We start from the raw sequence: 17,086 nt of genomic DNA on the forward strand, positions 1-17,086 counted from the left end.
ACAACAGATAGCAAGTATAAAAGACTAAGTTGTTTACGCTAGTGGAAGGATGAAACACCATTGGACCCTCCACAGGCAGCTTAGTAATACCAACCCAAAACCTCTTTGTAGATGTGTCAAATAACTGATGCATAAGGAATTTCTAACGTGCTGATAAGTCAGCATCCGCAAAAGCTATGGCTAACCTATTAAGATGCTGTATACAAGATCCTGGTTTTCTTTCTTAGAAAAAGAAGCAGCGAAATCTCTCCTATCCTTTTTCTTGGGTATGTGCCGATAAGGAGCAAGCAGAGTCAAATTGAGTTATGAAATTTAAATACAAATTCAATCAATGCAGAAAATTGGATGCAAGAGAACTCATAAGAATATTGTTTTGTTTCGTAATACCTAAGGATTCCAGCCAATGCAGGTCAAGAGCTGTGGCATAAAACTGAAAGCAGCAGGAAAACCTCCCACTCCCTAATTACTTTTGACAATTAATTGATCCACAGGGTATCAAATTACTTTTGACATTCTTTTGCATCATACTCTTGGTGGAAGGTCTTTTGTTTACTCATGGACGGCTATCTCTAAAAGGTCTTAATTATGTAATTACATGCCTCAAATGAAGATAAGGAATCTTCTTTCCGTTCAAAAAGTTTCAGTGCACTCACCTACATGAAGTTAAAAAGACAATCATTAATAAATTAGATCAATTAAAACCACTAACTGTATGCTATCATTCCAATAGGCAAACAATAAAATAGATGACCCACACAATGTTCAGTTGTGAACACTGACCTGCGGCAGAGTTCAAGGGACCCACTAAAGGACTAGACACCAGTACCGCATTTTAACTTCCCTAAATGTCTGCACATTGGAAATCCTGTGCTCCAGGAAGACTTAGCGCACACCCATGCCAACCACTTGGCTCCATGAAGGTTCAAAAAAGGCAAAGTGAATAACAGCTCTGAACGGCTGTGTGTAATGCACTACTAATGAGGAAAAAAATGGGCACCTAACTCTCCACTTAGTTTTAGAAAACTAAGGAAAGAAAAAGGCTTGAGAAAAGGATACTTTTTTAAGCCAGGGGCTAAAGTTTAGTGTGTTATTCTGACCAATAATGGGTAGCAATGATCCACTTCGTAGTTGGGCCAGGAGTCATCACCATTCATGAGTTCTTGATGACGCTTCCAAACTTCTGTGTCATAGTTTTCGGATATGCTGAAATGCAAGCCACTCTGTTTGATTATATCTAGAAACTTGTCCAATGAATCACCTCTTCTAGGGCTGAGAAATATAGCTTCAGAGGGTCCATTTTTCAGTAGGAATTTGACAGTTCGAGCAAGGCCTTTGTGAGATTCCTTGAAGAAAGTGCTGCCAAAATGAAATCAAAGTCAAGAAATTTGAAAGCAAATAACTTTATCATAAAGATAAAAACATGTCATGTGTTATTGCATGTATATATATTCATGCATTATATACAAGGTATTAAGTGGCTTCAATCAGCTGGCAAGTAACCTAGGATGTCTACAGGCCTCCAGGATTTTTATTTTTTTTTATAAGCGAGAGCAGAAAATATATTGAAGAAGGCCGAAAGGCCGCACCGCATACAAGAGGTATACAAAGCAGCCACAAGGCCAAAAAAACAAAAACAGGAACACCTCACCAGCCCTTAGGGGACCGCTACCCACTCCAAGAAGCCTAGAAGAGAAGAGGACTCCTCTCCCCTATACAACTTAGCCCAACTCCACAGACTACATACAAAAGAATTCTTAAGAGTCTGAATAGCCAAAAGACCCCCTCTAAAAGCTAACCTATTTCTTTCCTTCCACACCGTCCAAAAAATACATAACGGAATGGTCTTCCATATCTTCTTCCTTTTTTTACCCACAAAAGGGTCCCGCCAACAGAACAACGCCTCTTTGACCTTCTCTGGAAACACCTACTGAACCCCAAATAAGGCAAAGGCGATTTCCCAAAGGGTCATAACCACTGTACAGTGTAAAAGAATGTGATTTACATTTTCCTCTTCACAACCACACAAAAAACAACAATTTGGAAGCTGCCACCCACGCATTTGCAGCCTATCCAACGTGAGGATTTTTTCCCAAGTAGCCTCCCACGCAAAAAAAGCCACTTTGGTTGGGACCTTATCCACCCAAATATTTTTTTCCGGAAAAACAAGAGGATTAGGGGCTGCCAGCAGATTGTAAGCCACCTGAATCCGAAAACTGGAAGAATCCCCTCCTTTCCAAAGCACTGAGTCCTCCTCTGGGGTTACCCTGATGTCCCTTAGCAAAAAGAGCAAATCTTCTATTAACACCAGCTCCCAATCATTAGAATCTCTAACCAATCTGAGATTCCACCCTCCTTGGCCAAGCCTTGGGTCCCACACATCATTCACCAATTCATTGCTGCACACTGCCAAGGCAAAAATCTGGGGAAACGCTTGGGACAGCGCTTCGTTGCCGCACCAATGATCAATCCAGAACATGATCTTAGTCCCCCTCCCCACCTTGAACTTCATGTTATTCCAGCACCAGCTCATCTCCTTTAAAATCTCCTTCCAAACTCCCACTCCAAAGGGCCCCCGAGCTTCCTTAGATTTCCAACCACAGCCCTCCAACCCATGCTTCACCCCGATTACCTTCTTCCACAAGACATCCTTCTCAATGGCAAATCTCCAAATCCACTTGCCCAATAAGGCCTTGTTCAATAACCCCATCCTCTTAATACCAAGACCCCCCTTCTCCTTTTGAGTACACACCACCTTCCAATTAATTAAATGGATTTTCCTACCCGTGTTTCCCCCTCCCCAAAGAAAATCTCTTTGTAATTTCTCAAGCCTTTTAGCCACTGACTTAGGCATTCTAAAGATGGACATTTGATAAATGGGAATGCTAGCTAAGGTACTCTTAATAAGGGTGATTCTCCTGCCCTTAGACAAGTATTGTCTTTTCCACCGGGCAAGTCTTCTCCTCATTCTTTCCTCCACCCCGTCCCACGTGGACAAGGCCTTGTGCCGGGCCCCAAGGGGCAGCCCCAAGTATTTAACCGGAAAGCTTCCAATTTTACAGCCTAATTCCACCGCCATTTCTTCAATATTATCAATCTCCCCTACTGGAATCAGCTCACTCTTGGCCAGATTGATCCTAAGCCCAGAAGCTGCCTCAAACCACGCCAAAATCCATCCAAGATGAGTTAATTGATCCTTGCTGGCCTCGCAGAAGAGAATAGTGTCGTCTGCAAAGAGCAGATGAGACACCATAATCTCTGCATCCCTTCTACCTTTTAGCCTACAACCAGAAATGAAGTTCCCCTGCACTGCCCGCCTAATGAGTGCACTCAGCACTTCCATGCCCAAGATAAAAAGATAAGGAGAAATTGGGTCTCCTTGACACAGACCCTTAGAGCTGGAGAAGAAGCCTGTTGGAACCCCGTTAATAAGGATAGAAAATTTTGCCGTTGAAAAACACCACCACATCCATTCCATCCAGCGCGACCCAAAGCCCATCTTTTTCAAGACCTTCATAAGGAAGCTCCAGTTGATGCTGTTATAGGCTTTCTCAATATCCAATTTGCACACCAGCCCCTTTTCTTTCCTCTTCTGCCAGTAGTCAACCACCTCATTAGCTATGAGAGAGGCGTCTAGAATTTGTCTCCCCCTCACGAACGCATTCTGATCAGTCGAAACCACCTTATCTAACACCATTTTCAGCCTATTGGCCAACACTTTGGCCATAAGCTTGTACAGCCCCCCTAGCAGACTGATAGGCCGAAACTCCCCTAGGTCCTCAGCCCCACCTTTTTTTGGAATGATGACCAAGAAAGTAGCATTTAGACTTTTGGCAAATGACTTCTGATCATAAAATTCCTTGAACAGCTCTACTATCTCCTCCTTAGCGAAGTCCCAACAAGCTTGCCAAAAGGCCACAGTAAACCCATCCGGGCTTGGGGCCTTATCGCCATTCATATCCATCAGAGCAGAGAATATTTCTTCTTCAGTAAAGGGGACCTCCAAAGCTTCAGCTTCACTAAGGTCAAGACTTTTAAGATGCAGCCCCTCTAAGTCGGCTCTCCACCCTGGATCTTCCCTTAGCTGGTGCTGAAAGGCCTTGACAATCCCCTCCCTCACCTCCTGCTCCTCCACCAATTCCACCCCATTTATTTTAATTATGTCCAAAAAGTTATTTCTCCAATGGGCACTAGCCATCTTGTGAAAGAAACCTGTATTCTTATCCCCTTCTCTAAGTCACAGCTCCCTAGACACTTGTCTCCAATGGGCTTCTTCCAAAAGAACCCACTTCTTGAATTTCTCCTTAACTTCATTTTTCAGATCCATTTCTCTTTCTGAGAGGTCCCTACCACTTTCCACCTTGTCCCAAAACTCAATTTGTCGGAGGGTTGAGCTTTTGTTCACTTCCACTTTACCAAAAACATCTCTGTTCCACACTTTAATTTTCTCCTTCATCTCCTTCATTTTAGCAGCCATTCTAAAACTAGCCCTTCCTACTCTTGCCCCTCCTTGCCACCATTCCCGAAGGAGCTCCTTAAACCCATCCACCTTGAGCCACATGTTTTCAAACCTGAACGGAGAGGGTCCCCGGCTCATCCCGCCCCCCTTCAACAAAATGGGGAAGTGATCAGAGGTAGGCCTAGGAAGCCTACACTGAACAGCCCCCCTGAAAATATCTAACCAACCCTGGGATACCAGGAAGCGATCCAATCTAGCCCAAGTCTGGTTGCTCCTGCCCCCACTCCGAGAGTACACACCCCCCTGCAAAGGGAGATCAATGAGGGCAAGGTCATCCACCACCTGAGCAAACCTACGCATTGCTCCATTAAGGCTACCCTGCCTGCTCCTATCCCTTTGAGATAAAGTAACATTAAAGTCCCCTCCTAAACACCAAGGCTCTTCCCAAATTCCCCTTATCGCTCCTAACTCCTCCCACAACTCCTCCCTCTCCTTCCTGTTGCACGGCCCATAAACTCCAGTAAAAATCCAAACCACTCCATCTTCAACATTCTTCAACCTACACGATATAAAGAAATTACCCACCTCCATCTCCAACAGCTCCAAAGATCTCTTATCCTAGCAAACCAAAATACCACCCGCTAAGCCTTGGGCTCCCATAACCCCCCAATCGAGAAACCTCCCAGAGCCCAGACTCCTCACCACCCCCTCTGTCATAGTCTGAATTTTCGTCTCTGGAATACAAACTAAGTCCGCCCTTTGACTCCTGATCATGGCCTTGATCACTTTCCTTTTAGAGCTATCATTAGCTCCCCGAACATTCCAACTCACCAACCTTAACTTCATAAAACAACTGGAGACTGGCCCCCTCTTCCTTGCATAATGCCTTTCTGCTTCCTTCCCCCTTCATAATTGATGGAACAAAGGCATGCAGCAGACAGATAAGGAGAGGTGGAGTGTTGTCTACATGCAAAGTCTTAGACCCACTATGAGTAGCACCATAGAGCCATATCCTTCAACCTTTTGTATAGAAGTAGATCCTCTAGCATTAAACATGATTTTCTACTTATTTAGAAGTAATCAAGGCATATCATCAAAGGATCCACATTTGATAATTATGTTCACTTTCTTATATAAAGTCTAGGGAGAAAAATGATCCATATCTTATGAAAATGGGATCTTCAGAAAGAATGAAAACTTACCAGTCACTTGCAACAATGATGTCGTAAGTGTCAGAGATATTTGAGATTTCTTCTTGATTCCAGTGCAAGGTCATGGACTTCACTCTGGTATCACCAAATGCTCCACAATTGGCATCAATATTATGCTGAATATCTGGATGTTAAGAACCTCCCATCTGAACACAAAGAATTTGAGAAGGTGTTGCAAGATTGTAGACAACATTATTCAATGTTTAAGTCCTGAGAAAATTTTCAGGGCCCAAATCATACTGAGAAACTTAAGCCTACATGTAGAATAGCATGAAAAAAATGACAAAAAAAAAAAAAACTGGATCCTTCATGTTATGATAATGTGAATGGGGCAGTTCGATAAGTTGTATGTGCTATTCATTTATTTTTGTACTAATATTTATCTAGTTATTGTGCCCAAAAATCCCCTATTTATGTTCCTTGTGTAGCTGAACTACATCATATGTAGTTCATCCTCACAATCACAGTAAGAGTCGATGCAATGAATGCAGTGAACTATTATATATTTTCCATGAAAAGCATTAGGTCAATGATAAATAAATAAAAGAACGGAATCTTCATAGATTTTCCCTGCATATTAGCATGCTTAAATCAAGAGGATACAATCAACAACTTGAGGATTTCCATCTGATATTACAATTTCTAATGCATCAGTGACTGCTGCAATAACTAATCCAGCTAAGCCATAGCCTGATCCAAGTTCAATAACCTTTTTAGACCTGGCAAACAAAGGATGCAGGAAACATGACATAGAAAACCAAGCAAAATCATAAGCTAACTACAGGAAAAAATAGATGAGGCTCCTACAAATGGATGCTGTCCTTGAAAGAGCAACATAATATTACTTTACAAACCTGAACATGTCTGTGTGTGACAAGCAAAAATAAGCAAGGATATCTTCTGATGGCCAGTGACCTATAAAACAACAACAAATTAGGAGACTGGCTAAGATAATGGCCAAGGGTATTAGCAAATCAAAATATGCAAAACCAACATTACAGAGTATCAAGCACTGTAAATACCTAACTTGCGATATTATGTAGACCAGAAAACAATCTAAAAGATGAAGAAATTTAATCGAATTAGAATTGTCAATGAAACATCCCCTTTGGTTCCATGGGTTCCCATGGAAGATGATTTTGGACACCTTATCCAGGAAAAATAATGTCTTTTTGAATAAACCAGATACATCTATTTACTTATTACTTTCTGAGTTCAGGTTCCAAATAGAAGTATTCCCCCCCACTGAAAAAAAAAAAAAAAATCAGACAACAAAACAGAACAAACAAGCACACAAACAAATTAGGAGACTGGACAAGGTGCTTCGAATTAGGTCAATCTCCCTCCTTTTGAGATATATTGTATTTTCCATAACGAAATTTTTGCACACAATTATCTTTCACACTTTCCCAAATTGAGTCTCCTTTAAATGGAGCCCTTAATGGCAATCCCAACTAAGCAGTTAGAAGCTTCCCCACCTTGCATCTCAACTCACAAGACAAAACCTCTACTTAGTTACCCTCTCTATAGGGATCAATTCACTTTTCTCCAGGTCAATTTTCGGCCTTGAAATAGCTTCAAGCCACATAAGTCACGAGCTAAAATGAACCACTCATCTTTGAGTGGCCTCATAAAAGACTAGCATGTCATCGACAAACAACAAATAGGACACTTCCACCCCTCACCTCCCCAATCTCAAACCTCTTGAGCTTTGAAAAAAAAACCCGCAATGGTCCCATTAACAAGAATGGAGAACTTTGCGAGCCGAGCTGCACTATCTGATCAACTCAATCTAATCCATTTCTGACTAAAACCCATCTCAATAAGAATAGCTATCAAGAAGTCCCAATTAACATGATTGTATGCCTTTTCAATGTTGAGCTTACAACTTATGTCATTGGATCCATGCTTGATCATAGAATCAATAGCCTCATTGGCTATAAGCATTGCATTAAGAGTCTATCTTCCCTTTACTAACACATTTTGGCACTAGGAGATCACCCTTCCCACCACCCTCTTCTACCAATTGGCCAAGACTTAGCAAGAAGCTTGCACAAATTTCCCACCAAGTTGATAGGCTTAATGTTTTTTGAATTTTCAACAACCCCTTTCTTTGGAATTAACACAAAGAACGTGGTATTCAACCTTTTTTTAAAACTTCCCTTGGTCATAAAACTCCCTAAACAGCCCCAAAACTGTCTTTCACAAAATCTCAATTGAACTGCTAGAAAGCCATAGGGAAACCATCTAGGCTTGGGAACCTTGTACCCATTCAAGTCCAACAACGCCATGAATACCTCCTCACAAAAAGCCATCTCTAATCCTTCAACTTCCTGACTTCTGACAGATCTTAAGGACATCCTATTGTTGCTAGGCCTTCAACCCCCACAATTATAATACAATGATGCATATACCTTTGATTATTTTTAATAGTTCCTAAGAAAAATTCTTCAAAGAAAAAAAACTTAAACTTATTGTTATTGGCAAGAGAAATGTAAAAGAATCCTACATGAAAACACTACATACTAATCAAAATCAAACATGAAAGTTTCAAATTTATTTATATTTATTCTTGTGATCAATATTAGGAAGTCATTTGATAATTTGGATGTGGACATTGAATATGATGATGAATGAAAATTTTGCATAATATATTAAATCTTTTTTTTTTTTTCATTTTTTGTGGTTTATAAGCAAAAGAATAAAATAAATGCACCAAAGTACACATGATGTATACGAGAACCACAATTAAGAAAGCAAAATGAGAGAAAAGAAATAACCTTCCACTCCCTACTTAGAGTCTAACCAATCTACAAAGTCTATCATCATCAAGGAAGATATGCTCTAACCCAATCCAAAAGGATACACATAGAGGAAGATTTGAATGCTTGATCAGACTGTTTAGTATCTTCAATTGACCTCCTATATCTTCCCATCTACAACGTCCAAAACAAACACAAAGGAGTGGCCCTCCAAGCTTTCTTTCGTCTCATCCCCACAAAAGAACCATGCTTCCTCAGAAGATTTCTGATTACTAAAAGGTGCATCACTCAGGCCACTCCAAAAAAGGAAAAAACTAGCTACCACAGATGTCTCACTTTGGAGCAGCAAAGAAGAATAAAACACACATATACCAACAATATATACAAGTATATATGACTTGCTAAAACTTGGAAATAGAAAAATATTGCTAAAAATTCAAAGAAGCTATTTTGTGGATTTTTTGATAATCAATATAATACAATTTCAAATTTTGCTAAGTTGCTCTATACTTCTTCTTCCAATATATATGCAATTCTTACATGTATGCATATTTCTTATATATATATATAAACAAAGAAAAAATTATGACACATAAGTATGATAATAGCAACTATACTTCACACTGTCAGGAGGAGGGGTTCCAAGTAAAAGAAACACTAGGGTGCATGCTTCACTAGAAGCTAACCATTTCCTAGTCACAAAGAGCCAAAGGTTCTTAGAACTTATCTACAAAATAAATAAATGGACAGTTGACAGGACAAGGATTTTACCATGCAATACCAAGTATGCACTAAAGAGTATCTGTGACAACATAAATCATTTTAAGCTGCCCAAATCACGAAACATAATACTATTTAAAAGAAAAGGCTAAGGTGGACATTAATCATTCTTAAGAAGCAAAATCATGAATTATTAAAAGAACTTACAAACAAGCCCAGTGTTGTCAATATCATATCTATTACAGATCTCAAAATCATTGAGGTTCGCACGGTCATCCACTCTTTGGCTGCATGAAATTCCATGCATAGTAACAATCATATACCAAAATATACACACTTTATATTAAAAACGAGACCATGATGAAGACAGAAATGAATCACCTTTATCAATTCATTATCAAAGAGCCATTATCTAACCCAAAATTTGACTATTCCGAAATGCTACCTAGTTATAAGCATAGTTTAATTGTTCTGAAATTCTAACTATTTACTAACATCAACAAGAAAAAGAAATTTATTTTTTTCTGAAAAAATCAGGATTAATAAAAACTTATCCTAATTTGGTTCCAAAATAACCTCTACATGTTACACAACCAAAAGGTCAAACATCCAAAAGGGGTTTTTATTTAATATACTAAAAAAACTTGAATTTGGAAACATAGTTGTAAAAGGCATGCCACTCCCTAATTATACCACCTTGCTTGCCAACGCGTGGGTCTTGTTGGAGAGGCGCACCTTGTTAGAGAGGCACACCTAGTCTACTTTTCTTTTTCAAAACACTTCTATTCTTGAAATTTTTATTTATATATTAAAATTCATAAAATTTCATTACTTTTTGTTGAATACTTATTTTAAATGTTTGAAATATTAAATTTTCATTGATTGGATTGAATTTTATACAATGATATACATTATAAGTAGCATTTCACTGCGCTTAGGTGTGCGTCTAGTGTTGTGCCTTGCGTCAGAACCATAGGAGACTTTTGCAGCTTAGGTCCACGTTGCACCTTTTAAAACTATGGAAAGCTTGTTTACTTCAGTTTTGAAGGTTTTTGCAGAAGCATCCCATCCCCACTTATATTGAAGAGAGATTTAAGGTCTTCATCCTTTTCTACTCTAAAAAGTTCTATTTGTACGGTTGTACCCAAACACAAGCTCTTTCAATAGTCTTGAGAAAGCTCTTACCCCTTTGCTGCACCAAGCAGGGTCTGAATCCATCGTATTCTATAAAATGGTGTGCATTTCAAACAAATGCGAAGAAATTAAATTTTCGACTTTAGGCTATTTCCTTCATTCCAACTAAGCCAAGTAGCTGCATTAGACACAATGAAGGGGAAAAATCCTAAGGTTCAAAATTTTAACATTTTTCTTAGCAACCAAACAGAGGATGATAAGCGGTGGCATAAATAAAATAAAACAAAACAAATGAAATTATAAACTCACGTAAGATAAAGTTTAGAAGCTGATTCAACAGGCAATGTATAGCAAATACGAGCATCTCTGGAACGATCCGAACCGGAAAAATGTTCATCGTGGCCGTCCATTAGATGATGAGGAATCAAGTTAAAGCCGTGAGATGTCTTCCTAGAAATACGATTGATGCCGATTCGAGATTGATCATCTGCAAGTGAAATTGAGGAATCAAGGGCGATGCCAAGAAAAGAAAGACATGAGGAGGCAGTGAATTGAAACCCTAGGCGTCTAGGCAGTGAGTGAGAAGGCGAACAACGATGGAGAAGAGAAGAACCAGGTTGTGGAGGTGGTCGACGAAGAACGGCGCGCCGAAGAATTTCCCATCTCAGAGTCGAGGCCCTCGGGGTCATAGTGCTCGTAGCTTCCATCGCATTCCCACTCTTTCCTCTTCTGGTTTTGGTAGCAGAATCCAACATCCATTAGCTACCTTCCAACGACGTCGTTTTCACCCCATGCCTAAAGCCATAATTTTCCTTTTACTTTTAAAAAATTGGAGAAAACAACTCTTATTTGTTTTTCAAAAATTATTTTCTATATTTTTTTTTATTTTTTGAAATCGACTACCAAACAGTGTTAGAAATTTTTTAAAAACAATATTATATTTTCAAAAATAAAAATTGTTTTTAAATCACACAAAGGAAACATGCTCTTCTATTTTTGCTGTCTTTGAAATACTATATTAATTGTAAAAATATTGAGTGGAATTGTTTTAAATTATTTAAATAAAATACACTAGTATTTTCCATTTTTAATATTTAAACTTTTGTAAATTTATAGTTCATTGTGATAAATATTTTTGTTTTAATTGTAATTTTATTTTTATTTTTATTTTATTATTGATGCCTACTAACAAAATTTTTATTCAATTTTATTAAAAAAAAGATAAGTGAATTTATATAATATTGGATGTGAAATCATTATTAATTAAGAAATTCAAAATATTGTATTTAACACTTGAGAAAAATTCTACCATCATTTGTGTCTCATATTATATAATAAAAAAATTATAATATATTCATTTTAAAGATATTTTTATCAAATTAAAATAATAATTTTTTTTTTAGAATTTTATTTAATAGTATCAAGTAAAATGGTATTTTAAGAAATAATTATTTGACTTATGAAAATATATATATATATATATTAAAATTTTTTTAAATTAATGAATTATAAAAATTGGGATTCCTATTTTTATGTATTTTCAACTTTGTGAATTAAAATCCACTTTTCCCTATAAATTTTTTAATTTCAATGGTTGATTGCATTTGCAACATAACATTAGATTTCAATTAAAAATAATTTTCAACTCTCATTATAAATTTATTAATTTTTCTTAAAGCTCAAAGCTTTAATTTTTGAATTATACAAACACTAACAAACAAATTTTTTTTTATACGATTTGTAATGATTCACACTCAATCATTTAATCCTCACAGTTTCAAAATACATCTATATAAGATTAAGATGAGTCTCTACATATATAATGTTATGAATTTTCATCCTTATCCGATGTGGGATGTTACAAACATTTCCCATGGAACTGTATTGATTGTTGTAACTTGTAATCAATAAATGTCATTTTTCTTTTTTTTTAGCATGATAATGAGAAAAATTCAAGAGTCATCCCCAAATGCTGCCCTCGATCAGTAAAAACGAAGTCATCAAACTAACGAAATTTCCAAAAATTGGATGCATAAAATCTATTCACATTACTAATCAATCTCAAATTTGGATAAAATCATTATGAACTAATTTATATATTCACACTCAATGAAGAAGAATCATGAACCCCAAATTTCAGCCTCCTAATAATATGAACAACTCACTACTACAAGCCTCAATCAGAAAACTGGGCAGCCTTTAACAAAAACACCTTGAGCTGTTGGGCAAGAAGCCAGGGGGCATCCATCCGGATCGCTTCCCCACCAGCTCAGGCTATCATGCTCCATCCCTATGCACAAGTACAGAAGCACCCCCATGAAGGCTAACCCGGCATCAAGCGCCCCAGAGAGTACATAGTTGTGGCGACTCCACCAATTTCTGTAGTACCTGTAAGCGATAAAGCCCGAGAAAAATCCAATGATAATCCAGCTCGTATAGTTGACAGCAGTGGCTGGAGGCATGTTAACTGTTGCACCTAAGAGCACGGGCATGGTAATAAGTCTGATCCAGTGCTGGTTTGGGAAAGCCTTGTATGCAAGCCAAACTAGGAGAGGAGCAATAGCCCCACCTAAGAAAAACCAGTTGATGGCAGAGTAGTGGCCTAGATCTCCGAAAATTCTACGGGGCCCAATCAGACCCCAGATCACAGAGGCATCATAGAATACATGGTCTCCAGGGCAAGTCCATGGGCTGCCTGCTGGCAGCAGTGCCCTGTCGCATATGTCTGGGACGGTTTCCATAAGCCACCACGCTGTTCCCAAATGAACTAATGCTGCTATTATGGTACCGACTATCTGATATAAAATCATCATAAGGGTCAAAGGCAAAAATAATGGTACAAATAATTATCATTTTGCTAACCAGGATCTTGTTGAGCATATGGAGTAAATTGCTTTTCTTTTATTCTTTTCCAGTGGGGAAGGAACACAAGGGAACAAAGAAAACTAACCTGTGCCATGAACATTGTTCGAGGAGGAATCTTCATGTAATGTCCAAGCTTGAAATCTTGCAGGAAGGCGATCCCCTGTTTCATGCTTATGTACCCATAAACTTTAAAACATATGTTGGCGACAGGAAATCCTGGATAAATGTACCCGATGATATACTCTGTGATCACATTTAAAGCAGGTGTCTGTTCATCAACGCAGGATTGGCCAAGTTAGGAAGCAAATAACCACTACCACTTGAGTTCTCATATAGTCACATATTTGTATAAAATTTATAAACGACTACAAGTCTGAAATCAATTTAAGCAAGCATCAAGGATTACATATAGAAGAAGGGAAAAGTCCCATATCCAGAACAAATTCATCTGAGCTGATACTATTGAATAATGAATGCAGGATAAGTAAATTAGCATGGACACGTACCTGATTTGTTGTTGCAGTAATGATTCCAACAGGAAGAGTGAAAAATATAGCAAGGCCACATGCTAGCAATATGCCCCACCATGGCAATTGGAGTTGATTATTGTAATACTCGCAAGTAAATATGGTTGCCCCAATGTTTACGAAAAGGATGCACATGAACCACCACTCAGGGACTTGCTTGTATTTTCTCATGAGCTTTGTGTGGACATCCATCTTGTTCTCTTGGAATGCAGACTTGCTTAGTTGCCATATTTCTCTACACACTTGAAAAGGTTGAGTCAACTCACATAACAGACTACAATGTGCATACTAGTGGATCTTGTCTATATTTGACAGTCTTGATGCATGAAACAGAGGTAGAGAAAGAAACTTGGGTTATAAGGGGAATGTCTGGCAACTTCTTCGTGGAGAAATCCTACAGGGTTAGGAGTTTATTGCATGCTTAAAGATGATGAAAAGAGATTAATAATACAGTTAGCTTCAAGACCAACTCTGCACTACCGAACATGGTTCTTGAAGGATGCTACAAACAAACTCTAAAGCTTTGCCACAAATTCCCTTTCAAATGCAGTTGGTAATAGGTAAAGTGGCTTCAAAATCTGTGATCTACAACTGTGTGATGATGAAGGATGAACAACTAAGTGAAGACATAAGCCCATGAAAAACCAATCCTAATAGCAAAATAAAATGGATGAACCTGAGAAGCAGTGACTTACTTTCCATGGAAGAGGAAGACATGAACGACAGTAGCAGTGAGACAAGCAAAACCAACACCATACGACATAGCAAAAAAGGTGCTGAGATAGAGAGGACCCTGACGCTCATATGCTTGAATGTCAACATGGAATTTTGAGTCTATAATGGCTGAGATGTTGTATCTTTGACCAGTAGCTATGAACAGGTCATCAGAGAATATGGGGAAGGCCTTGGCTTTGTAGATATTGAACCAGTAAGCAACTGGGGTGATGACATACATGATAAGAGCAAATCCAAGAGCAATATTGGCAGTGGCAAACCATGGGCTAGCAAGTGGGCTACCAAGGTAAGAGGATATGCTGGACCAATCAAACCCAATAGCACCAATGCCAAGACCATGAAGTCCAGAACCTAGCTGTTGAGCTAAGACGGAAGTAGGGAAAATCCAGCATATCCAGGAGAGGGAGGTCAACATGGGGAAGAGGTAGCCTGGAAAGATATAGTAAGCAAAGCTGCAAATGAAGGCAATGAGGAAGAACTGGTTCCGCGTTAATCCACCTTTAATTCTCTTCTCTCTTTCATGCAATGCCCTGCGAAGAAGGTAAACACGGGTGAGTGTTGATTGAATATGCTATTCAAAAAGGGGAACCATTTAAAAACAAAAGGAGAAAAATAACATCAGTCACCAACTTTGAAATTTTTTGTTGGAACACATACAATGTAACAACCCGTTCCTAACTATGTAAATACTAACTCAATGAATTATCACAGCTTTAGAAAGCATCTACACATTGAGAGTGAATCGTTATAAAATGATATTAAAGCCGATCTCCAACCTCAATGTAGATCTTTATTTGTTTGACTCTGCAACGGATGTGAACATGGGAGAGTTCATCTTAACCATGTAAACATGTTAAAGTCATGAATGCCCATTAAACTCATAACAAATGATATCTACAAGTTTGAAAGTACGACATTACATATAATGTCATATACGTGATCTTCTGAAAAATTAAGTTGAACAACCAATTTAAAAATTTTAGAAAAACTCAGAAAATAATAAATTTCCATTAGCTATAGCCTGCAGCAGATGCACCCTACTACCCATCCAGGCCCAGCCCAAGGGTCATCACGCCCATGGCTGCTCGTGTGGACCTAGTATGACTTGAGATTTACCCTTTTCATTTGCTCTTAAGAATTAGGAAAGTATAGTCAATTCCCGACCTCAATATTAGCATTGTGTGTTCAGCTCTGTAAGGATGTCTACATGGGATATTATGATATCGCACATCGGATAGGTGAAAAAAATCCCAGTTTTGAGTTACTATTAACTATGTTGATGCAGTCATGGGTATCATAGGACCTATTGGACCTGTTGGACTTGTTTCATACGATGCCATATATGTGATCTTTTGAAAAATCAGGTTGAGTAAGCAATTAAAATTTTTAGTATTATTCAGAAAATAATAAGTTTCTATTAGCTGAAGGCTGAAGGAGATGCCCCCCACACTTCTAGATATCCAGGCCCAGCCCAAGGGCCAAGCCCATGGCTTTTCATGTGGACAAGTAGAGATTCACCCTTTTCATTAGCTCCTGAGAATTAGGAAACTCTGGGGCATAAGGAATCTAATGGAATCTCATTTACTACCCTTCATTTACTGCTACACGAGTAGGAGGAAAACGTGGCATCTTACCCCTAGATCTTATCATTCTTTGGACAGAGACGTACCTGAACAGCGAAACTTGTACCAGATTCTGCGGCCACCACATGGCTGCCGGCTCCACCAAATAACGCCGGAAAATCCCGGCCCATCCAAATCCTAACACCTGCGTCGTTATAACCACCAGTAACGACACAAAGAAGGTTAGATTCTGCTTGTAGAATATTTTAACGGCGCTAACGATGTGAATCGCGTAAACGTTGCCGGCACCGGAGTTGGCAAAGATGGTGATCAGAACGTGCTCTTTGATGTTGAAGGGCCCTGGATTCAGAGTGAACTCCCACCTTTTGCCCTTGAAGAACACTCGATTGGTGATCACCGTCGCCATGAGGTGGCCGAGTGGGACCACGGCAATCTGTGCGGAGATGGATGTGATGGACAGAGGTTCCCTGCGGTACCAGAAGAACTGGTTGAGGAAGGAGAGGAGTGCGCAGGCTAGGGTTCCTAGAGTCCACATGCGGAAGGTGACTACTGGGAGGGTTCGGTCGTCGGTGATCGGAACGGTTAGAGCTACTTGCTCGATGGGAGAGTTCTCGGCGCCGGAGAGTTCGTCCGAGGCATGAGATCGGTGGCTTTGATTCCGGGGAACTGCACATAGGTAATTCAGTTTGACTTTACAACAGAGAAACGGCGGAAAAGAGGTGGAAGCGGAAGATGGTAGTGTAAGATTTCATTTCCATTTTCAAATTTCAAATAGAGCATGTTAAAGTGAAAAAATTATCGAAATCAAGTACAAAGTCTTACGAAGAGGAGCTGTGATTTCATGAGCAGATTTCATCTCTCCAAGCTCCAACTATGAACTCCCTCCGGCCACACGCGACTGTCGTCACTGTTGTAAGTCTTCGATCCATATGAATATATCGTATTGTTTTTAATTTCATGTGGTCAAACTTTTTTTCTTTTTTAATTTTTAATTCCATGCGGTCAAATTTTCATTTAGAGTGGGACCCTGTTCTCCTCCTCCCTGCTCTCACTCTCCCTCCCTGCATTCCTTCCCCCCCCCCCCCTAGTCCCC

At 39.0% G+C, this 17,086-nt stretch overlaps 2 protein-coding genes and 1 long non-coding RNA gene across 6 annotated transcripts; 1 reads left to right on the forward strand and 2 right to left on the reverse strand.

Moving 5' to 3' along the window:
* Positions 1–317: 317 nt before the first annotated feature.
* LOC100252234 (calmodulin-lysine N-methyltransferase) lies at positions 318–11,067 on the reverse strand. 4 transcript variants are annotated; one of them, XM_059736458.1, is made up of 8 exons: positions 10,876–11,067; positions 10,593–10,770; positions 9,357–9,436; positions 6,522–6,582; positions 6,271–6,386; positions 5,659–5,791; positions 1,148–1,356; positions 318–653 (listed from the first exon to the last, which is right to left on the reverse strand). In XM_059736458.1, the coding sequence occupies exons 1-8, from the start codon at positions 11,036–11,038 to the stop codon at positions 631–633; spliced, it is 963 nt and encodes a 320-aa protein (XP_059592441.1). In that variant the 5' UTR covers positions 11,039–11,067; the 3' UTR covers positions 318–630. The 4 variants fall into 4 exon arrangements, with proteins under 4 accessions (XP_059592441.1, XP_059592442.1, XP_019075087.1 ...); XM_059736459.1 differs by having other exon boundaries at positions 10,897–11,063; XM_019219542.2 differs by having other exon boundaries at positions 318–1,356; positions 10,876–11,064.
* Positions 11,068–12,331: 1,264 nt separating this feature from the next.
* LOC100262585 (oligopeptide transporter 7) lies at positions 12,332–16,925 on the reverse strand. Its single transcript, XM_010650719.3, has 6 exons — positions 16,816–16,925; positions 16,080–16,659; positions 14,371–14,940; positions 13,655–13,910; positions 13,234–13,416; positions 12,332–13,078 (listed from the first exon to the last, which is right to left on the reverse strand). The coding sequence occupies exons 1-6, from the start codon at positions 16,847–16,849 to the stop codon at positions 12,464–12,466; spliced, it is 2,238 nt and encodes a 745-aa protein (XP_010649021.1). The 5' UTR covers positions 16,850–16,925; the 3' UTR covers positions 12,332–12,463.
* LOC109122517 (uncharacterized) lies at positions 16,622–16,946 on the forward strand. Its single transcript, XR_002029962.2, has 2 exons — positions 16,622–16,733; positions 16,843–16,946. It is a non-coding gene; the product is annotated as an uncharacterized LOC109122517 (long non-coding RNA).
* The last annotated feature ends 140 nt before the right edge of the window (positions 16,947–17,086 follow it).

The sequence above is a fragment of the Vitis vinifera genome, chromosome 4, assembly GCF_030704535.1.
Source record: "Vitis vinifera cultivar Pinot Noir 40024 chromosome 4, ASM3070453v1".
Classification (NCBI taxonomy): domain Eukaryota; kingdom Viridiplantae; phylum Streptophyta; class Magnoliopsida; order Vitales; family Vitaceae; genus Vitis; species Vitis vinifera.

Coding starts and splice junctions, on each gene's coding strand:
- LOC100252234 (XM_019219542.2), bottom strand. CDS start 11,038: ATGTTGGATTCTGCTACCAAAACCAGAAGAGGAAAGAGTGGGAATGCG. Junction 9,437..10,592: donor GCTTCTAAACTTTATCTTAC/GTGAGTTTATAA, acceptor AATTTCATGCAG/CCAAAGAGTGGATGACCGTG. Junction 1,357..5,658: donor ATCATTGTTGCAAGTGACTG/GTAAGTTTTCAT, acceptor TCATTTTGGCAG/CACTTTCTTCAAGGAATCTC.
- LOC100262585 (XM_010650719.3), bottom strand. CDS start 16,849: ATGAAATCTGCTCATGAAATCACAGCTCCTCTTC. Junction 13,417..13,654: donor TTACTGCAACAACAAATCAG/GTACGTGTCCAT, acceptor GTTGATGAACAG/ACACCTGCTTTAAATGTGAT. Junction 13,079..13,233: donor GAACAATGTTCATGGCACAG/GTTAGTTTTCTT, acceptor ATTTTATATCAG/ATAGTCGGTACCATAATAGC.